Here is a 21,507-nt window from a genome sequence, read left to right as displayed (position 1 = left end):
ATAAGAACCCCCGCGCCGTCCACCATGCGGCACCGCACAGACCCATCCAAGGACGCCGCATCCCTCGCCCGAAGATGACCACGCTCCTTTGCGCTGCGCTCGCTTTCTATGCATTCTGCGGCTATGTCGCACTGGGGAGGACGTCGTCGCCTGAGGGTGGAATCGTCGACGTTGAGAACACGGAGAGCAACCTGACGTCGGATAGATCGGTATTCGGGGCGGACAGTACGAGATGGGCACAGTACGCTCCTTATTTCCCCGTAGAGCCCTATGCTGCGCCGCCAGCGAGTTGTGAAGTAGACCAGGTGAGTCTCCGCATTCCATTGAAGCACTCGGCTTCAGACGGTGATACGACGTATACTGACGCTCTCGTCGCACTCAGGTCCATATTGTGCGTCTCATGCGCCCAAAAGGTTATGGGCATCAGGCTCATTGAAGTGCGGGCAGATTCAACGCCATGGTGCCCGCTATCCGACCAGCGGAGCCGCGGCGCGCATACAAGCTGCACTCGCGAGACTACAGACAGCAACGATCCTGAGCGATTCCTCTCTCGCCTTCGTCTCAAATTATACCTATACGCTTGGGGAAAACTCTCTTGTACCTCTGGGAGCGCAAGAGTGAGCGTCACGAACACCGGTTCAGGCATACGGCAGAGACGTCATCGATTCTATACTAATCGTGCTTGAGTGTAGGTCCTATGACGCGGGCCAGGAGGTCTACACGCGGTATCCTTCGCTCGTGGACGCGGATCGGCTGCCATTTGTGCGCGCGTCTGGGAGCGAGCGTGTCGAGCAGAGCGCGACGAACTGGACAGCAGGTGCGACATTAGGCCGACATGGTATGAGAACTGCTACTGACTTCAATATGGACAGGTTTTGCCGCGGCGAACAGCGGCGTCTACGTACCGGTGCTCTCTCTCGTCATTTCGGAAGAGGTGTGTGATCCTCCCCTTCGTCTTGTCCTCCCATCTAACTCACCACTCCCCAGGGCAACGACACGCTTGACGACGCGTCCTGCCCGCAACACATCAGCTCCCCACTGCCCGACGCATACATCGACATCTACGCCGCGAACCTCACTGCTGAGCTCAACGCCGGCGCGCCGGGCGCGAACCTCTCTAACGCAGACACGCACGCGCTCGTGACGCTCTGCATGTTTGAGAGCGTCGCCAGGCAGGAGCGGAGCGCCTGGTGCGACTTGTTCGCGGGGCTGGACGCGTGGGATGGATTCGAGTATTGGGCGGACCTGGACAAGTACTACGGCACCGGGTGCGTATCTCCACCTCCCTCCTGTCTCTACACCGACACCGACTCACCCGTCTCTGGCCTAGATACGGCAACGCCCTCGGCCCCGTCCAAGGCGTCGGCTACGTCAACGAGCTCGTCGCGCGGCTCACCTCCACCCCCGTCTCCGACAGCACCTCCACCAACCGCACGCTCGACGCCTCGCCCGCGACCTTCCCCCTCAACCGCACGGTCTACGCGGACTTCTCGCACGACAACCTGATGATCCCTGTCTTCGCCGCGATGGGCCTGTTCCCAACAGACCCGCTCGACCCGGCGCGGGCGAACATCGGTGCGGGCGTGTGGAACGTGAGCAGGATGGTGCCGTTCGCGGGGAGGATGGTCGTGGAGCGCTTGGCGTGCGGGGAGGGGTACGAGCCCGCCGATGGTAGTGCGGACGCGGAGGGGAGGTATGTGAGGGTATTGGTGAACCAGGCGGTGCAGCCGCTTGCGTTTTGCGGGGCGAGCGCGGATGGCGTGTGTGGTCTGGGTGCGTTCGTGGATAGCCAGGCGTTTGCGAAGAGTGGAGGGAATGGGACGTGGGATGCGTGCTTCGAGGCAGCAGCAGCCTAAAAGGGTATGTGTGCGGTGATATTTATGGCCATGCCATAGATGGGCATAGAGCAGATCTAGTATATGATAGAGCACGTCGCTTGGACATCACTTAGTCCCGTCCTGTGCGACTGCTGTGAGTCGCACTGGGGGCTGCACTAGTAGGTGAGCATTCGTTTTGCGTAAGCAACTGACCGTGTTGACAAAAGTCAAGTACTGTAGGTGAGTCAAGGGAGTCTGGCGCGATCACTGGTGACCGGGCACTGCACTTGGCGTGAACCGTCCCTCTGTCTTGTACGTACTCCTGCGGAGAAAGAAGCAAAGGAATGATGCCCGTGGGCATCAATCCTCTCACCATGAGGTCACTCAACGCGGCGGCCTCCTCGAGCGTGTAGTCCATGAATAGACACACCATGAATAGACATGACACGGCGCCCGTGTCTCGTCCAGCACAAAGGTACGTAGGACGAAATTTCTGATTATCAGTCGCTGACGGGTGCCCCTCACACTATAGCCCTGTGCTGCTGGATCCCAAGCTCCTCGCTGTTTCACATTCGACCATGCTGCACTTGACGAACGTGCATCCAGCCACAGACATTGTAGGCGCCGGTGAAGCCATCGGCCCTTCTACGGAATGATGCTATACGTACGATCGCCAGCGACGTACGAGCTTCAGTGCGTTCCAAGGCACAGTAACGTCCACAGACGCTTCGGCATGAGAACTGACCTGCAAGGAAGCAGGCCCGTGACCGACTCTCCCAGATGTGGAAGGGATAGTTCCATTCTCCATACTCACGAATGACAGCTTTCCATGAATGATTCGCTGGACACCGCTTGCTGCTGCTGCCAACAGTCCCGCCCATCGCATGGGTGGGCCGTAATGCCGTCCAAGTCCTTGCATGCTTGCGTCCCTACCTCCGCGCATAAAGAGAGCGCGTCGCAATGTCGCATCTGACGGCTTCGTATCGCCCTCATCCACAATCCACCCGCCCTCTCATCGTCTCCAAAATGCTCGTAGGCACCAGCCTACTCGCCCTCGCCGCTCTGGCGCATGATGTGCTCGCCCTCCCCAGCGCTGCCCAGTCCCCATCCGCAATCAGGATCAGGAAATCGACAGCTACGAACACCACTGGGGTGTTCGGACCTGACAGCACGATATGGGCCGAGGACACACCGTACTTCCCCGTAGCAGACTACGTCGCACCGCCGTCCAACTGCGAGATCGACCAGGTAAGTCTCAACCGTCTCTCTGTCTTGACTGAGCTGCAGAGCGTTCGGCTTTGCGTCCGCCGAAGAGAAGGAGGGTGCTGTCCCACGGTGTCGTCTTCGACCGCGTGCTGTTCATTAGCGGCGTCCCGAGGCCAGGTCAAACGTTCGTACTTCCCCACATGGGCGAGTTCCGCCAATCTGGCCACAGATCGCCCGCCGGTTCTGCGGATAGAGCTGCGGCCCTGGATGCAGCGTCAATGCGGACATAATGCGCCGGCGTTCTTGTATTGAATGTGAATTCGGCTGACCGAGTCGGCGGTTCATTACGCAGGTCAACATCGTGCGTCCTTGATTTACATTTCTGAGCGCGGAGGAGACTCACGTCGGACCAGCTTGAGCGCCATGGAGCGCGCTATCCGAAGAAGAGCCCGACCAAGAAAATCAAGTCTGCGCTCAAGAAGCTCCAGAAGGTTACAATCACCGAGACTTCAATGCAGTTTATCAGCAATTTTACGTACGACCTTGGAGAGGATGACTTGACGCCCTATGGAGCCTTGCAGTCAGTCGCTTTGAGCGCACTCAATGGGGAAGAGGACTTGACGTGTTGCCCTTAAATATAGGTCCTATGACGCTGGTGTGGAAGCGTATCAACGATACACTTCTCTTGTGGAGGCGAATGGCCTACCATTCGTACGCGCATCGAGTAGCCAGCGTGTCGTCGATTCTGCTGGTAATTGGACAGCAGGTGAGTTACTGTGCAGAAAACATCCTGTCTATCGGTGTTGAAGACAGACAGGATTCGCGGCTGCAAGTAACTCGGTCTACACGCCCGTACTCTCAGTCATCATCTCGGAAGATGTGAGCAAGGCATACCACGTCGTGTCAATTGTCTCACGCACATATGCAGGGGAACGATACCCTGAACGACGGCTCCTGTGCTGCTCTGTCCGACTCTGATTCTCCGGGCGACCAAGAAGCCGCATGGATAGACATATACACCGTCAACATCACCGACTATCTCAACGCAGGCGCACCTGGAGCAGGCCTTGACAACACAGACACGCAATACTTGATTGAACTCTGCCCGTTCGTGACCGTGGCGAATTCCGAACGGAGCGAGTGGTGCGATCTCTTCAGTTCTCTGGACGCTTTCCCAGGCTTCGAGTACTACGGGGATCTGGACAAGTACTATGGCACTGGGTGAGCGAGTGCATGATTCGCGGGTGAGACAGCACTCACTCACGGCTGCGCAGGTGGGGCCAAGGCGACCTCGGTCCAGCTCAAGGCATCGGCTACACCAACGAGCTTCTCGCCCGACTTACCAACACCGCCGTCAACGACAGCACCTCGACCGACACCACGCTCGACTCCAATCCAGCCACCTTCCCTCTGAACCGCACGTTCTACGCGGACTTTACCCATGACGATCTCCTTATCGCCGTATACTCCGCAATGGGCCTCTTCCCCACCCCAGCGCTGAACTACTCGAGCCCCGATGACCAAGAGACGAGCGCGTGGCGCGTGAGCGAGATGACGCCCTTCGCCGCGAGGATGGTCGTGGAGCGGATGAGCTGCAGCGACGAGTCTGGCAGCGGGGACGGCGAATATGTGAGGGTGCTCGTGAACCAGGCGGTGCAGCCGATGCCGTCCTGCGGCTCGGACGATAATGATTTGTGCGCCCTGGATGCCTTCGTGGAAAGCCAGGCGTTCGCGAGGAACAGTGGGTATGGGATCTGGAACGAATGTTCTGATTGAACATGTGTATTAAACGCTTAGTTGGCATGTTACCACGATACACGGGGCAACACTGGGCAGAGTGATCTCATGAACGATTGCGGGTCTAGCACCTGTCAAGCATCCACTTCGACGGCCGATGGGGCGGTAGGTTGAATCTGATGCACAGCTGCTAGACTTTCCGAACGGCGTTCGAGGGACTTGACAATTTGTTGTTCAAATGCAGTGCGTCTCTAGACACTGCTCCTAGGTTTCTGGTTAATTTACATAATGAACTGCTAGTAACTGCAACGAACCAAAGGCATCTTGGTGATTGGTCCCGGTCGATGTCGACGGCCGAATCCCGGGGCTTCAGCGAGACTCTAGACTTACTTACTGAGACCTGACATGTGCATTCGATCGTTGGCTGTAAAAGATATTCCGACAGCATGGCCTCCTCCGTTTTTTATACATATGTTGCAATGGCGAAGCACGCGCCATTCAAGTTCTCCGCCAATTGTGAGCTTGCTGGCGGAAAACCTCCGCCTCAACCGCATGGAAGTCGGGATACTATGCATAGCGATGCAGATCAGAATCCCTTATATGAGCCTCTATGACCGCAAGTCTCGTAACACAGCCGCAAGCAGGCTAGAAGAGAATTGCAGTGCCCGAAACAAAGAGGGCTGCCGCAGCGAGGTGAGTTGATTGACGGACCTGCCTATTTCAGCACTGCAGTCTGCTACGGATGTTGCCGAGAATGAGTTCAGTCCAGATGGCTCGGCGTTCATCCGGACATCATCAACTATACTATCCTACTACGAGTGCCCCTTTGCTTGCTTTGTATATGGTTCTTCATACAACCCTAATCTATCCAACCCTTATGCCTTGAAGGCCTCGTCGACGGAATTTCTGAGCGGTCTCTCCTTGGTCGGTGCCGTAGGCGGGATTAGTGCCGCATCATGATCAGGTTCGTTGGATCAGCAGAAAGGGGATGACTATCATTCTGAGATCTGAACCTTTGGATGGCCGGAGCCATCGCGCCCGGTAAGTTATGTCTTCATGGCCTAATCCTGCATACGCTCAGGCACAAGCATTCCTTTCCGTTGACCCGCAAATTGCCCACACTGCCCGCGCATTCACATATGAGCGGTCAATGTCAGCTGGTACCCCGATGTTCCAGTCTGCAACAGGCTCAATATGTATGTAGACCGTGCACCGCGAGAAACTCAGGCCCTCGTTTGTGATACCATATCCGCCGAATTGGATTGGTTCCGAGTACATGGGCTAGAGCAGTGGCTGTGTACATTGATCTCGCCGAATCTTGCAGCGCGGCCTGTATCCTATACGTGCTCCTCAATAGCAGCAGTATACAACGCTCCTCGCGACCCGTGGATGGCGTCACAGTATGTAACGTCTTCTATTTCTGGAGACTACAGCGTATACGGACCTACATGTCCGCCGCAGTGGAATGACAACAGATGGTCAGGACGCAAAGTCTGAATGGGTAGCCCTGGAGCGCTCTATCTATCCAATGCCTACGTTTTTTCCCCGATGGAGCGGCGGCACTGTTTCACGCCGACGTCCGATGTTGTCGAATGCTCCTGTAAGTCCACACTTTGCTCTGCTAGAACTGCTGACATGGGCAGGTACCGCGACGGTCGCATCTTCGTTCCTGGCCTCTTTGACCTCTCGAACAATGGAAGCGTGTTGCATTCTATTCGCGAGAGGATCCCTCGCGAGTGTCAGCCTCAAGTCAGCCTTACGACTCTTGACAAAGATCGTAGTCATAGCAGGCGTCAGTTTGTTCATTCGTGCTCACTAAAGCCGTCCGAGGATTCTTCCGCAGCATTTCGACGCCTTTGTCAGACTGTCCTTGTTCTCCATGAACGGAGAATTCTCGCACACATGGGTACGCAGTTCGCTTTTGCTCCTGACTGCCCATTCTGACCACCGGGTGCCAGGAACCGTTCCACAGCCAGGGCAGTCCACATTCCTTCTGCCGCAACGATTCAGGACGGACCTGACCACATCGCCGCTCACCATGAATCATACCCGACGCAGAGATTCTGGAATCGGTCTCAATGTGTCTGTATCGGATGGACAATCACGCGTAGATCCTGTCAAGCTGAGGGCTCCAGAGGTCGGAAGGTCGGCAGCACGGATTCTACATCCGCGTTGACATGTCATTCTCGTGCCTGTACGACTGAAACACCACATGCGGGGCAGCGATAGGTATAAAGAGCACTGGGTTTACTCAGATGAATCAACGAACTTTCACCCACTTCGAGCCTCACTAGTAGCTCCCCATTGGGAAGTCATTACCTCGACATGCTCTTCCAGACTGTCCTCACAGTCAGTGCTTTCGCCACAGTGGCCTTGGCGAATCCCAACTATTCGACACTCACGAAGCGCGTCACGGGGCAATCCGTCGCCTTCGCCTGCTACGGCGGTGGCGGAGACTGCGAATGCCCTGTCGACGTTACGGGGGACAGCGGCGGCGTGCTCATCAACGTCTACCCCGGGTTCCAGTGTGCCTATGCTGGCGGCGCATGCACTTGGGATGACAACGTTAGTTTTTAACCTATTGATTCGCACAAGTTCACCCAGATTGTCCTCTACAGACTGGCGCCCTCCAGAACACTGGGCAGACGAACTGCCCGACCGTGGCGCCCTGCAGCACCTCCAGCGGCTGCGAATGTCCGGTTGACCTCAATGGCGACATCGGTGTCTTGATCAACCAGTTCACCGGCTACCAGTGCGCGTACGTTCACGGCGCATGCACTTGGGACTACGTGAGTCGGAATACACTTTGCGTGGCGCCGTCGGCTCATGCAACCATTGTCTAGCTCGGGAACCTTCAGAACACGGCGCAAACAAACTGTCCGACCAGCCAGCCGTGCGCACAGTTGGCTGGGGATTCTTAGTTCTGTGTTCTTGTCGGGAAAAGGATAGTTTGACTGCTGGGCACAGTGGGCCAATCGGACTTCTTATTCTAGCCTTGCTCATTATGTAGGTTCGACACAAACCCCTAATAACGCCGTGTGGAGGGTTTTGGTTTGAGACTACCTCGATCATCATGTTTGCCAGATCGAGGGATTGGCCGCGAGGGGCAGTACTAAGTAGTAGGCCGGCGAATCCCGTCGCACTAGGCTAGTCATTCTCGTCAGTGCGTGACTCCGATAGTCAGCTCTCCGTCAGTCAATATTTGTCCGGAAACATCGAGTTCTACGAACATAGTGGCGGTTGGAGTGTTGCCGTTCATTCGTTACATGACCTTGCCTCCGCGCTACGCTGCCAGTGCGAATCAGCTTCAAATCTCGGGAGGCGCTCGCCCTGAGCCTACTGACCGATTGATCGATCACCGGTCACCACCCGATATACCGCGAGCAATCGTGTTTGCTTCCGCGATACTTACCTCCTCCCGGGCCCATTCCATTGACTCCAGGCATCATTAAAGCAGAGGCTTGACCAAGACGTACGTCCCAGTCACTCCTGTTCCGCAAGGGGAAAAGGCGTGACAGCATCGCATAGAGGAGTACGCGGCCATTGGCAGTGGATGTCCATGCCAATATTCACCCACCGCTGGCCCGAGCTTGAGTATGCAAAGAATGGGCAAGAGGGCCTGAAAGTCCAGTTGCGCGACAGAAACACATGTGGCTCAAGTACTCCTGATCAGTATCAACTTGGTATCAACTGAGAGAATCACGCAACAAGGGGATCTAACTGTATGCACCGGCTCCTAGTGGTCCTCTATTACTCAGATGGAGGATTCATACAAGTCAGTACTCCTGTCGATTGTCTGTGTTACTGCTTCGTCGCGAACTCTGACATATCGATGCATCGCCAGATGATCTTGGTCAGCACCCGCCTGTGCTGAATAACGGCCGCATACTCAACGGACCGCTGGCACCAGACGGTAAAGAAGAGCACCTCCAGGCAAGATGGAACTGGATGGTGATACGACATCTCGCGATGCACCCTTCCTACTGCCGGCGTATGTGGAGTAACGCGGTTGTGTCATAATTGCGGTGGAGTTCCCACCGGCATCTGAGAAGCGGTGCATATGTAGGCCGGACTGTGGGTAACTGCTCTTTCTGCAGGAAGGTACCTGAGCCGCGAAGCAAGGTACGTTGATTCTCGGGACACACCTATTACCGTTCTCGCTGACCAAAGGGAATGTAGTAGCTTACAGAGCGACCGACATACGATGATTCAGCGAAGCAGAATATTACAACGGAGACGATACGGCGAAGGCGGCCACTTCCCTAGCACATAAATCTCGCGCGATGAAGGAGCTTGGATTGCCAGAGTCCTTCGTCGTGTGCCATGTCTCACGGAAAGCAGTTCACGCTATTTACTCATCTCGGCGGTGGCCCCAACGGTTGGTAAGTCTCCGTGAACGTGACCTAACAGTTCGCTATTTATCTTGCTTTGTGGCCAGGAAAGTGGCGATGGTTCTTGTCGAACTAGGCTTGGAGTACGAGCCGAAGTACCTCGACTTCAGCAAGGACGAACACAAGGCATCGGAACACTTGCAGTACAATCCTAATGGAAGGATACCAACGTTGATCGATCACGCGAATGACGAATTTGCTATCTGGTCAGACTAGATCCCTTTGAGCGCAGTTACATACTTACATCCGTCGCATACTACAGGGAGTCAAATGCCATCATCACCTACCTAGTCGACAACTACGATCCAAAACGCAAGATCTCCGCTGCAGATCCTAGAGAGAACTGGCAACAGCTACAGTGGCTCATCTTCCAAGCGTCCGGACAAGGGTGAGTGCCTGCCAATGGGGTCATTCCTCAAACTGCCGTCCGGCTGATAGTTCGCGCACAGACCGTACTTCGGACAGGCGTACTGGTTCATGAAGTATCATCATGAAATCATTCCGAGCGCCATTGACCGCTACCGGAGGGAGACAATCCGAGTACTCACTGTGCTTGAGAGCGTCCTTTCGAAGCAAGAATGGCTTGTGGGCGGAAAGTGCTCCGTTGCGGATATCTCATTTGTGCCGTAAGTAGGAGTCTGCTCTGTTGAAGTCTTGAGATCGTGCACTCATCTGTTTGGCTGCGTACAGATGGAACGTCGTGGCTCTCGACATCATGCGGCAATGGAACGTGGTGGATTTCAAGGTGATAATGGCCGACTACCCCGACTTCGATCTGGAGCGAGACTATCCGGCAGTCCACCGGTCAGCAGTGCCGCTATCTGCATATTCTTCAGTCGCCTGACATTCATTTGTAAAAGCTGGCACAATGCATTACTAGCGAGGCAGCCTGTGGCCGAAATCCTTGCAATGCGACGCTCTATGGTGACGCAGGCCGCTGCGCGCGTAGGTGCTTAGAGGCTTGACCTCGATTCAAACTTGGAAGGTGAGATAAGGACATCGCGTACTAGAAATATTTATTGACCTTGAATGCTACCATGTAGCAATGTAGCAGGATGAACGAAATGAGCTGGTTCTGCTGATGACTGTTACGGGATCGATTCTAGAACGCATGGAATCGACCCGAGCGTAGAGGAGACGGATGATCGAAACGATATCCTCCACCCTCCGCATCAATAATGGACGGCTTGACGGATGCTCTGAGATTTGCCGGTCGGGTCACTGACGGAAGCCGGGGCATGTTCACCGTCAGCGGCGATATGTCATTGAAGGCCTATGCGACACCAAGGTCATTGCTATGCCGTGAGTGAAGCCGATATACGTACCACACTATGAAATGGACTATCGCTGAATCGACTTCGTAAGTTGCTTTGTCTCACACTGGGTCTGGCAGTTGTGGGAGTGAAGGCTGTTGTCTGCTGCATCGATCTCTTGTAGGTCGCTGCCACTTGGCGCAGCGTTGAACGGCTGTTCAACGTAGCCAATAGAGCGTTCAGAAGCACTGCACATTCGTTAGACGTCAATACACCCGAAACGCTTGGATACACTCACGCTTTGGTAGAACGAAGAAGACGGCAAGGAATATGAGGTTGTTCGGTAGCGTTGCATACTACGCACGGTGAGATGCTGTTCGACAGGAAGGAAGGAATCACTTACAGTGACAAGGCAGCTTATTTCACAGAGGCTATGGCAAGGAATCAGATACGCAGCTGCTTAGCGAACTACCCCTTAGACATGCGCCTTACCAAGTGAGCATGCCGCTATTGACACCGTAGACCATGATAGTCCGTGCCATCCTTTTGTGACACCTTTGCCATCACCGAGAGTCAGCACGATAGCAATTCCAGGGAGACAGACGTACGGATCCGATCCTGCGGAGAGATGTCGCAAAAGAAGGCAGAGGGTTATAGCGATGGTGGCGTCTGCACCGATCCCAGCGCCCAGGCTTGCGTACAACAGCCACTGCAACTGCCGATGTAGTGTCTGTCACATACTTTGTGGCCCCCGCGCGATGTACTCACCGAGACGGAGGATATATGGAACACGTCGCCAAGCAGACTGAAGCTGTTCTCAAGTGTGTAGCGAGCTTCATGCAATGATAGCTCAGTCCTTACCATTGAATGGAGAATTCTGGTCATCGACACATGTGATCAGCAAGCAATTGGTCGAAGGGGACTTCACTTTCATACCTATGCTACCAGCTAGCAGGGATGTGAGCTCAACGAATTCTCGAAGTGACTAGCGGCACTCACCAAGTGCAATTGTCGTTCCTGCTGCCTAAAGCGGAGAGAATCAGAGCGGCGCCAACTGCAGTACTTTGAAGACATACAATGAAGATCACAAGGACCCAATTCTTCTGACTGACTGCGGATGCATGGGCACCGACGACGGACATGGTGAATCCTGACACTCACAGTTCCACAAGCGATGGCAAAACAGGCTTTCAATGGCTGATTAGTCGATACTGCAGACTTCTCAGATCAACCACGTTACCCTCGTATGATGGCGTCGCTGACTCCCTGAAAACATGTGAGATAACATGGAAAGCGGCGGATGGTGATAGACGTACTGCGACGGCTACATGTGCCTATTCGGACATCAGTGCTCACAGAACAACAGGTACACCACAAGCTCTCGCCTTCACACTCCTGTCGCGAACAATTGTCATCGTATCAGAAGTTCACAGCGAAACGTAGAAGCCTACCAATTGCCCAACGAAAGAGCTGGGTCAGGATCGCCAACGGATGTCACAGCGCTTGTGTAGACGGAAATGGTAATGAGGGCAAGTTGGACGGTATCCAAGATGCTGAAGAACAAACAGCTGGGAAACAGTAATATCAATAAAGCCGCGGGCTCGACTTACCACAAAAGAATGATCTATGCATCATCGAAAGCTTAGTACTCATCTGTACCTCAAGTTTCTGGTACCGCTTACTGTGTATTTGAGTTTAGGGTGGTCATTCTTGGAATGTTTGAAGTAGACCGTCGCCTGGACACTAGTCACACCGAAAAGACTATCATGGGTAAGTATAAAGCACTGTGCAGCTCCTCTAGGAACTCACATGGCTGCGGCGAGGTCGCCTACGAGAGGCATCAGCTGCAGCGTCCGGTTGAGCGACGGCTCACGCACCGAGTAAAGCTACTCCAAGGGAACCATCGAGGGAATGGGTGGAAGGCATAGCTAGCTAGCTGATCTGTGAAACACGGGGCAAGCGGTATGTATGTCGTCGTCGACTCACCACAAGCATTGCCTCTACATGTATCACTCACGATTGTACGGACACGATGCGCGGCACCGACGCAGTCTCCAGGAGAGCGCGGATCAGGAGTCCCCTGTCGCCAATAGAGGGCGGTTATAAAGTGGTTCCCTGTGGGGACGGGCACCTTTCGTGCAGGCAGGGTCTGTCGAACATGGGTTGACATTGCGATGCGAGGTGAGATGACGGACGGATGAGATAGCCTGGCGTTGATGAACAACTCAGACGGTGCGCGGCAGTGTGAACTAATATAAACATACAACTGTCCGTTATGATTCCGGTCAGTAACCCCCATGTAACGTCTAGCAGGGCCCGACGCACCTTGTTACCTCAGATGAAGTGTTCCATTTCGTTCGCTGCGAAAAGGGTCCAATATGAACACATAGATACAAGAACTGCGGTATCTGTACAACAGAGGGGTACGGTGGTTCTACAGTGGCTCGATGGATGTACACGATAGCAGTGCGCGAATATAACAATGGCCGGACAGGACGGATAGTGATTATAGTACAGACCACAGACCAAAAGCAGGCGAGGAACCGTTCGTTCAGCTGATTAACGGAGACGAGCTGTGCGAGCTGTGTAAAGAAGGTTTAGGGCTCGGGCGTCCGACGACCGACGCTTCCCCAGCTGGAGCCTTCACTCCCGTGGATAGACAGGACGTCAAACGCGCGTTCCTCCTGGCGGCTTGACACATTGGGGCTGAACATCCCAGAACGCAAGGACATCACATCGTCCTCGCTGTCCGACGGCAGGTCGAAGTCAGACATCGGCTCAGACATCTGGCTGAAGGGCGACGTCATACCGGACCGCGCGGTCAGCGTCGGACTGCGCGCTATAACGGCATGGATGTCAGAGAACGGAGACTGGATGCGGGACGGCGGTAAGGAGGGTACTGGGGCCGCCAGATGGTAGTCGGAGAAAGGCGATTGGACTCGAGAAGCAGGGATAGATGTTGCAGTGGCACTTGCCCGATCCGACAAGTTGCCGATCGATCCCATGAGGGCGGTGTTGTACATTGCAGGTACATCCGGGCTCGACGATCGCGAAGACATAGCGTCCATCATATGCGGAGACTGGACTCGCGATGAGGCTACTGAGCGGATGGAGACGGGCGTAGGCGGGATGTGAGCTACATTGAGGGAAGCGACTGACGACGGGCGAGATTTGGGAGACGGAACGGAGGGAGTCTGCAGGAGCGGCGTAGCTGCACCGCGGGGACTCTGTAATCTTGAGCCACTAGAGGACGGCGTGGTCGGGGTGGAGGCTGCAGATGAGTCGAAGATGACATGGGTAGGAGACATAGGCCGGTAAGGAAGGAATACGTTGCTCTGCAGAATAATGTTAGATGGAGTCATGATGAGAGCGTGAGGCGATGACGGGCTGGAAGAAATGGGCAAGAAAAGAACAAAGTTGACTTACCTCGTCCATTGTGCCCGCGGTCTTCCTGTGTCTTAGACCGTTCTGCCTACCGTCGTCGCTCCAGCCACTAGCCTCTCGCGCTACGAGCTGCTCTAGCTCGACAGAGGTGCCCACGCCATCGTCGTCGTCGCCGTTGTCGCGTCGGCCGCGCGCTCTAACCGGTGCACTAGGGCGGCTGTCGCCGTTGCCTGATTCCGTAGATCGACGGGTCCTGTTCTCATCGCCATGCTCAGAGACCGACTGCGCAGCAACGAGACCTCGACGTCGTGCTCGCTGCTGACGGCGGTTCTCAACGAACGCCTCTGCCCATGCCTCGAGCCTCGGAGCAATGTGAGGCTCGTACACAAACTAGGCGATCGGCTTAAGCATCGTGATAGGGGTCCTAGACACCACTGATGTCACGCTCACCTCCTTAAACGCGAAAACACCGGCTACAACAGCCACGGCGCCGACGACGTAGACAGCGGCTGGGGCTGGCATTGTAGGCAACGAGACGACGGCCCCGAGAGAGATGGGAGGACGGAGCAAACCGCAGCTTCCCAAGCACTCTAGGCTCAAATACGGCGGCGGAACGAGGCGCCGTCCGTATACGCCGTCCGCATTACGCCGCCACGTGATTGACAGACTGACCCCCACCTCGAGGCTCGTATGGAAAGTCGCTGAAATTGAGCAGCTACACAAGCATAGATTCCAAGGATACTAAAGTTCAGTGGCATTACATTGCTATAGTGTTCGTGATGCGAGAGATGGTCAATGTCCGTGCAGTGCAAACATGATGACTCGACAAAAAGTCCGATAGTGTAGTGTCCCAACGTCAGTCCGCGTCCAAGTAAAGACCGAAAGTGCAAGGCGGCGAATGTTCGTAGAAGGTTCGTGAGGGCTGTCTATGCTTGAGAAAGAATCTGGTCGATCGAGTCGTTCAAGAACTGTTTACGACCCGACAAATCAGCCTTGGGGAACTTCGCCTGGATAGCTTCCCTTGCAGTCCTGAACAATCATCTGTCAGGACAATCTCATAAACTTAGTCATCGGGGACTCACTTCTTCGTCACAGTCATCAGGTCTTGTGTGCTAAGATATTGGCGCAGCGCGTGAACTAAATCCTCGTCTGAAGGATTCGGGTTCATGCTCGGCCCTGCGAAGGGATTCACCGACGTTGCCATTGAGAACGTCGACATCGGTCGCTGAGCTATCGGCATCATCGGAGCTGCCAGCCCATGGCCGGAGTGCTGTGACCCGGTCGCATCCATATCTGCACTGCCGCCAAACATATTGAGGTTTGTCATGACGGTGTTGCGTGGCGCGGTCGGCATCATGCCGTACATGCTACCCGTGTTCTGGTAGCCCATCGGCATCGCCATGGGCATGTGGCCGCCATACTCAGAGCCAGCCACAGAGCCAGGTCCACCGCCCATGGGCATGAACGGCAACTGCGGGATGCTGTATTGCGACATGACCGGCTGCCCACCATACTGCGACAGGTTTGTCTGTGAAGGCCGTCCACGCAGGCTGGGATTCGAGCCCTTGTGGCCGAGTGCATTTGTGTCGCGCCAGTAGTCGCCGCCCTCGGCTTGCGATGTTTGGTGATAGCTGCGCGGTGACTGCGATCCAGACACGGAGCCGCGAACACGGGAACGTGGCTTGCTGCTGTAACCGGTCTCATCGGAGTGACGCGTGCCAGTCTCCCATGCTTCTGCCTCGTACTCTGTGCGTAGGGTCAGCTAGTGACGACGATGGACGTGGAGAACTACATACCACTGAACTTCTTGAGAGGGATCATGGACTCGTCGAACTTCTCATCCTCGTTCATGACGACCTTCTTGTTGCTGCCGTCACCGATGACGAGACGAGTGTTACCCCAACTGAAGTCGTCCATGCACCAGTACGAGTAGATGGGAAGGAAGAAACTGTAGACCGGATATCTGCAAGACAAGTTCAGTCACTGGTCGCCGACTTCGACGACGCATGCACTCACGAAAGGATGTATACAACCATCCAACCGATAAGCATGAACTCTCGCTTGAGCAAGAAGATGATCGCCTGACAATATGTGAGCCAGTGATCCGAGCATGGCTGAACAAAACTAACCTGCAAGCCGTACACGGCCGCTATCATGATGATCGAAATGAGAGGGAATGCAGACTGGTGAGTTGAGACGACAATAACCAGGTAGGTCAAGTAGACGACTGTCGACGGAAGGATCTGGGCGAACAGTCAGACATGTACAACTTCATAAACGGTCTGGACTCACCAGGGTACCCAGGAGATCCACGAAGACGAAGAAGCGCATAGAGAAACAGCAGAACCCGAACATGTCCGGAAGGAGCACCAGCTCACAGAGGTTGTGGACAGTAGAGTTGATCCACCGACGACGCTGCGAGAACAAAACGCGCCAGGACTCCGGGGCGATCGTATGTGAAAGAGCCGAGCCGAGGAACTTCGTCCGGAAAGTGGGGAAGTGCTTCAGCATCAACGTCGTCAAGAATCGATCTTCACCGAGGGAGAACAGATTCTTCTTGTGCAACGTATCGACATTGGGCTCCGCGTACTCCTCGATGATACGGTTGGAGATGATCACAGGACGACCCTTGTCCGCCGTTCGGATGCGGTAGAGCGAGAAACAACCGGGTAAACAGGACACCGAGCCGAACAAACTCTCGAATGCCTTTGACAGGTGGTGAGAGATGTAGTATTCGTAGACCTGTGTGACGACGTCAGCGATGCTCCCATTCCTGAGTGGACATCGTATGACTATACCTGAATCATTGTCCACCAGGATTTCTCCGGGTTGTCTAGCCTTGTCTCGCCACAGACACCGATAATACTCGAGTCATCGGCAGTGGCGGCCACCAAACGATTCAAAGACTCCGGCGTAACGGACTACACAATCAAGGTAGCACATAAGTATCGTCATTCAGGTGAAAAGTAGGCGACGAACCGTATCAGCATCGACGGTGAAGATATACTCGTAGAAGGCAGGGTCAATGCCAATGACGTTGCGCATCTGGTGGTAGATCTCCAGCTCGAGAGGGTTCATCGGGGCATCGAAATGGACGCGGTTGAGGTACTGCATAAGCAAGATCTGACTGTCACGCTTTCCTCGGTTACCAGGCTTGGTGCGCTCGGTCGGCTTGCCGACTTTGACGACGATGATGTACCTGCGATCACTATTCAGGACGAGTCACCTAGTGCAGATTGACGGAGTACTCACGGAACGACGTGGCCCTCGAATTCGTAGAGACCCGAATAGATCTTGCCGTAGTTCAGAGCCTTCGAGCCCTCGCCAACGGACCTGAAAAGGAGGGGCTCAGGATCCAGTTGAGGGTCCACACCGAGGAGGTCGAGGACGATTCGGGGCGTCGTACGGTCATTCCCAGTACCGATGATGTTACCGTCACAGATGATGAACATGAGCTTGCGCTTGTCGTCGTAGTTCAGAGCAGCCAACGAGTCGAGCGTACGGCGCAGTGACTCCTCGCCTTCCGTGTAACAGGGCACCTGGCAAATGACGAACTTGTCCAGCATCTCGGGCGTCGCCTTCGGTGTCAGCTGCAGAGCAGCAAGGACTACGAAAATGGTTAACGTTGTTACCTCGGACGATCGTAGGCAGGCTTACACTTGATCGCCATGGACGACATGATGATGGCTGAGAACACAATGAGCATAATATTTTGAACTTGACACCGCGCCGTCGAACGGAAGTCCAGCTCGCCCCAGTAGAAAAGGTTCTTGATGCACCTGACATTATCCTCGGCGTACGATGAGTTCATCTTAGCCAAGGTAGACGCGATGTCGCTCGAGATATCTTGTCCAGGCGTAGACTGCCAGAGACCGGCGAGATCAGAATCCAGGAACGTAAAGACGGAAGAATCGTCGTTGTTCGTAAGCGTCTGGAAATACGCGGAGAGGTCATAGACACTGTTGTCCCAGATAGCCCAGTATCTGGATAGAACAGTTAACACCGACTCAGTAGAGCATAGGCGAAAGATGCATACCGTTGGTCCGTCGTGGAACCATCATTGCTAGACGATGCGGCCGAGAGCTCGCCCTTGCTGAAGACGTACGCACCGATCTTGTACTGATTGATCTTCGGCTGGAAGATTGACGTGTACCAGTTATCCTGATGCAGCTTACTCGACTTGAAGCTCTGCAATGCTCCTGATGTGTGCATCGCTTGAGGCACCGTCTCCGTCCAGTTCGTGGGCGTGAGCAAAGACAACTGGTCGTTCGTGACCAGGTTGGGGCAAGCGAGCGTGAGGGGTGGCGGGAAATAGTACGTCAGATCCTGACCGGCAAGGTAGTCCAAGGTGTCTGCGCCGTTACTCGGTTCACTCGCGATGTCACTGTGATCGTGGTTGACGAACTTCGAGACGTCGTACACAGTGCCTTGGATGGCGACATAGAAGTCGTTCGTACCGGTGTGCTGGCCGAGTTGGTTCGTGTTCCATGCCTTGTCGTAATCCGGGCAGAGGAGACGACCGAACTCGATGATGTAGAACAAGACGACACCATTGAAGAATATGATGAGGAAGAAGATGGTGACCTTCTCTCGCCACGCCAGCCGAATGTCTGGCCGCTTCATACGCCCGATCTTGTTCAGGCAGAAGTCGGGCATCCACCATGTTACCAACCAGACGATAGCGACCCACCAGCGGCGAATCTTTGTAGTCGGGACCTCCTCGACAGCGTTCGGTGCGTCTTTGACGACCATGCCGCCGGGGGCTTCCTTCTCGAGTACGGGTGGACCTCCGTAGGCAGGGTCCTTCTTGTCCCACTCCGATCCCCAGACCTCGCCTTCCTGGTCGTTGTACGCCGGGGTGTTCTCGACGTTAGGCGTCGAGAGACCGACCTGAGCGTAGCCACCCTTCGTGTTCGCGTCCCGGTAAGTCGTCCCATTCGTGCCCGTGCGAGTCAGGAGCAAGTTGTCCTCGCTCGCGCCCGCACCGTAGTAGGACGCAGCAGGCATAGACGGTGCATCGTGCTGAGTCGCCTCCGTCATATCATCCGGCGCGACGCTCTCGTCCTCATCATCCTTGATACCCATACCCTTCTTCGCATCCTTCTCCGCCTGCCGCAAGACATCCTCCACCATCTTCCACGCCATGTACGTCAGCCAGATCGACCGGTGTCCAACGACGTAGTCCTGGCCCTCCTGCCAACCATTCGCATGCGCGCACTGCCGGATGCGCTCCGACTCCGAGCCGCCCATGGTCGGGACATACTGATCGCAAAACGACGTGTGATCGAAGTCGGCAACGAAGTCCACCTTCTTGCGCGACACCAAGTCCGGGAGGAGCAGCGCACGGATCTGCGCTTTTACTCGCCGCTTATCGAACGAGTTCGACGAGCCTGAGTCGTTCGGCCGGATACACGATACGGTCCAGAGACGTGTCCGGTCGAGGCTGGCCATCATCTCGGAGAGATTGTGGCTGAGCTGAGTGGTGACGGGGTAGGCTTTCGATGGGTCCAGATGCGAGTGCTCCTCGCCCTCTGCAGGTGGGGCACCATCCCGAGAGAGGACGGGTGTCGGTTGACGGAGAGGTCGAGAGGAAACCTGTGCTTGCGCGATGATGCTCTCGTCCTTCGCGTGACGCTCGGTCGCAAGACTAGGCCCCGACATAAGCTTCGAGATGAAGGGGTCCGTGGAGTTCCGGAGGAGGGAGACGAAAGCGGTGTCGAGGATGTCTGTGTCCTTCTCCACAAAGCCGTGTACGTCGTATGAGCATGGCCCAGCGAAGTGATTGATGCCGAACTGCATGTTCGCCGCCTGCTCTGGTGGGCTCGCAATGAACGATGCGTGAACACCGAACTTGGAGACCAGATCTTGCAACAGCTCCTCGTCGCGCTTCTCTCCGCTCTTCCCGGACTTGAACGACGAGCTCGCCTTGTTCATCACACCGAGGATACCTCCCGGCTTCTTCGACGCCCTCTCGCTCAGCTGAGAGCCCCGCAACAGCTCGATGCACGCAGAGTTGTCCATCGTCGCGATCGCGGGCAGGGAAACACCATCCCTCGTCATCTCCCCGTTGTACCCAACAAAATCCTCGAAAGCGTTGCGCAGAACGTACGACTGCACCATCTCATTCGCAAAGTTGATGCAGAACTCGTCGAAGCCGGCCTGGCCATGGGGCGTCAGGAGGGGTGCGGGACCACCAATGTACACTGATGCCGAGCCGGGTGCACCCTTCGTCTGGAAGCCAGGTTGATCGAGCAAGACAATTTGTGCAGGGGGAGGTGGTGATTGGGGGTTGGGGGCGATGCGGTGGTTCGCAGTCTCAACGACGAAGGCAAACAAGATCGCGTAGAGTTCGCGCATCAAGGAATCCCGCTGAGCTGCGGCCTGGTGTGCGTTCAAGAGCACTGTGTACAACTCCTTCCGGACATAGTTTGTCTTGTTTGTCAGTGTCTCGCTGAGGTCGTCCAGAGGTACGCCGAGAAGACGAGCAATTTCTTCAAGAACGAGAGGATTGGAGATGAGCGCGGAGACATCCCTGTTGTCAGGTTCCGTGAACTGCACGTTACTGAGCGTAAGGATTGCCACGAGCAAGCTGAATATTGACGAAAGGTGCTTCGGCTTGAACCCAAGCGTCTTCATCGCCGCACGCAACTCCTCCATCGCTGTGTTGTCGTCGCTGTGAGCGCCAGAAGGGAGTCGGTAGCAACCCGACGATGCTAGGAGCGCATAGTCTGATGGATCCTCGAGGTTGTACATGTCACGCTCATCCGGTGTTGCGCCCGCGAGGAACTGGTAGAACACATGGTAGGTGCGTTCCTCGAAGGAGAGGCGATTCAGGCGCGATTTGTCGAGCCCGTACGTGAGTACCTTGGCCCCACTGATACGACCTCGGTCACTGAAGTGGAGCTCGAGGTAGCGACCATGTCGAGACGCATTCGGATTGATGAGTGTTTTGGCGTTACCGAATGAATCGAGGAGCGGCGAGAGCGCCTTGATTTGTGTCGCGAGTTTCGCCTCCTTTTTGGAATGTGCGGAGAGCCTCAGCACCTGGTTGACAAGCAGCTGGGAATTCTGTGTCTTTCCCGACGCCGTTATTCCTCTGAACGCGCATTCGTGAGATACTCGGGATATCCCAGACAAAAAGGCGACTCACCGGAAGACCACCGATTGCGACTCATTTCTCCTCCTCATAAGCAGGTACACCCTCGCTGCAAGGTCGTAGATGTGGGGCTGTGGTGACGGTGGACCACCGGGCAGAGGGAGGCTAGTGTCCTTGTAACACCGTTCCTCGTACTCCTTGGCGCTCGCGTCGCTGACATTGTTGAGAGTCTTGTACGGGTTGACAACGACGAGGTTGGATGTGCCAATGCGGGCGTAAGGGAGGTCTGAACGGAAGCGTGCCTGCAGCACGGAGAGAATGGTGTCGTCAGAAGGATAGACAGTCGCGGACGACGAGGAAGAGATGAGGTCGGTGAGCTCTCCCGAGTTGATCGCCTGCGAGGGTTGAGCGGCCATGCCGGCGCAAAGGAGAGGGGCGGAGCGTCGACGGCGCTCTGTGCGACGAGGACGAGACGGAGGTGGTGGTGAGAAAATGGGTGATGGGGAGGCCTGGCGCGCACGGCTGCAGCACACCGTTGTCGAGGCGTCGACGCCCCAGCCTCAGACGCGTGACGGTGTGACCGCCCGTTCTCGTCGCACACACGCCTCCCGCGGCCCTTCTCC

The 21,507-nt window shown here is 55.5% G+C and overlaps 8 protein-coding genes across 8 annotated transcripts; 5 read left to right on the top strand and 3 right to left on the bottom strand.

Moving 5' to 3' along the window:
- Positions 1-74: 74 nt before the first annotated feature.
- On the top strand, positions 75-1,856 carry C8Q71DRAFT_860132 (phytase; the record flags this gene model as incomplete). The annotated part of the gene is made up of 7 exons (XM_047927750.1): positions 75-305; positions 383-391; positions 448-617; positions 693-817; positions 873-934; positions 988-1,268; positions 1,331-1,856. 7 exons carry the CDS (start codon positions 75-77, stop codon positions 1,854-1,856), a joined length of 1,404 nt encoding a protein of 467 aa, XP_047776580.1.
- A 921-nt stretch (positions 1,857-2,777) lies between these two features.
- C8Q71DRAFT_860131 (phytase) lies at positions 2,778-4,799 on the top strand (the record flags this gene model as incomplete). Its single annotated transcript, XM_047927749.1, has 7 exons — positions 2,778-3,065; positions 3,376-3,384; positions 3,437-3,603; positions 3,665-3,789; positions 3,841-3,902; positions 3,952-4,244; positions 4,298-4,799. 7 exons carry the CDS (start codon positions 2,778-2,780, stop codon positions 4,797-4,799), a joined length of 1,446 nt encoding a protein of 481 aa, XP_047776579.1.
- Positions 4,800-6,129: 1,330 nt separating this feature from the next.
- Positions 6,130-7,191, top strand: C8Q71DRAFT_178890 (uncharacterized protein). The gene is made up of 2 exons (XM_047916789.1): positions 6,130-6,666; positions 6,719-7,191. Exons 1-2 carry the CDS (start codon positions 6,258-6,260, stop codon positions 6,934-6,936), a joined length of 627 nt encoding a protein of 208 aa, XP_047776578.1. The 5' UTR covers positions 6,130-6,257; the 3' UTR covers positions 6,937-7,191.
- C8Q71DRAFT_675776 (uncharacterized protein) lies at positions 7,149-7,657 on the top strand (the record flags this gene model as incomplete). Its single annotated transcript, XM_047919710.1, has 3 exons — positions 7,149-7,325; positions 7,379-7,549; positions 7,604-7,657. Coding segments are annotated over 3 exons (402 nt in total), but the record flags the coding sequence as incomplete, so codon positions are not given.
- Positions 7,658-8,671: 1,014 nt separating this feature from the next.
- On the top strand, positions 8,672-10,329 carry C8Q71DRAFT_178678 (glutathione S-transferase C-terminal-like protein). The gene is made up of 8 exons (XM_047916787.1): positions 8,672-8,834; positions 8,950-9,142; positions 9,199-9,357; positions 9,414-9,539; positions 9,601-9,777; positions 9,842-9,955; positions 10,012-10,136; positions 10,195-10,329. Exons 2-7 carry the CDS (start codon positions 9,084-9,086, stop codon positions 10,106-10,108), a joined length of 732 nt encoding a protein of 243 aa, XP_047776576.1. The 5' UTR covers positions 8,672-8,834; positions 8,950-9,083; the 3' UTR covers positions 10,109-10,136; positions 10,195-10,329.
- On the bottom strand, positions 10,011-12,797 carry C8Q71DRAFT_909403 (uncharacterized protein). The gene is made up of 23 exons (XM_047929040.1): positions 12,728-12,797; positions 12,391-12,611; positions 12,282-12,336; positions 12,214-12,232; positions 12,087-12,165; positions 12,015-12,028; positions 11,856-11,957; positions 11,790-11,799; positions 11,721-11,738; positions 11,645-11,670; positions 11,566-11,591; positions 11,481-11,515; positions 11,404-11,428; positions 11,341-11,352; positions 11,266-11,281; positions 11,173-11,215; positions 11,013-11,113; positions 10,897-10,959; positions 10,808-10,835; positions 10,703-10,760; positions 10,477-10,652; positions 10,176-10,424; positions 10,011-10,128 (listed from the first exon to the last, which is right to left on the bottom strand). Exons 2-22 carry the CDS (start codon positions 12,397-12,399, stop codon positions 10,254-10,256), a joined length of 1,086 nt encoding a protein of 361 aa, XP_047776575.1. The 5' UTR covers positions 12,400-12,611; positions 12,728-12,797; the 3' UTR covers positions 10,011-10,128; positions 10,176-10,253.
- On the bottom strand, positions 12,761-14,460 carry C8Q71DRAFT_772833 (uncharacterized protein). The gene is made up of 3 exons (XM_047924432.1): positions 14,239-14,460; positions 13,831-14,178; positions 12,761-13,739 (listed from the first exon to the last, which is right to left on the bottom strand). The coding sequence occupies exons 1-3, from the start codon at positions 14,308-14,310 to the stop codon at positions 13,002-13,004; spliced, it is 1,158 nt and encodes a 385-aa protein (XP_047776574.1). The 5' UTR covers positions 14,311-14,460; the 3' UTR covers positions 12,761-13,001.
- Positions 14,461-14,474: 14 nt separating this feature from the next.
- C8Q71DRAFT_772830 (chitin synthase) lies at positions 14,475-21,457 on the bottom strand. Its single transcript, XM_047924431.1, has 12 exons — positions 20,939-21,457; positions 17,825-20,884; positions 17,446-17,771; positions 17,041-17,395; positions 16,768-16,987; positions 16,587-16,709; positions 16,081-16,530; positions 15,918-16,031; positions 15,805-15,869; positions 15,585-15,751; positions 14,871-15,534; positions 14,475-14,817 (listed from the first exon to the last, which is right to left on the bottom strand). The coding sequence occupies exons 1-12, from the start codon at positions 21,298-21,300 to the stop codon at positions 14,715-14,717; spliced, it is 6,009 nt and encodes a 2,002-aa protein (XP_047776573.1). The 5' UTR covers positions 21,301-21,457; the 3' UTR covers positions 14,475-14,714.
- Between the last annotated feature and the right edge of the window lie 50 nt (positions 21,458-21,507).

The sequence above is a fragment of the Rhodofomes roseus genome, assembly GCF_022264815.1.
Source record: "Rhodofomes roseus strain CIRM-BRFM 1785 chromosome Unknown C8Q71scaffold_17, whole genome shotgun sequence".
Lineage (NCBI taxonomy): Eukaryota > Fungi > Basidiomycota > Agaricomycetes > Polyporales > Fomitopsidaceae > Rhodofomes > Rhodofomes roseus.
This window is presented reverse-complemented; position numbering and strand designations above follow the sequence as displayed.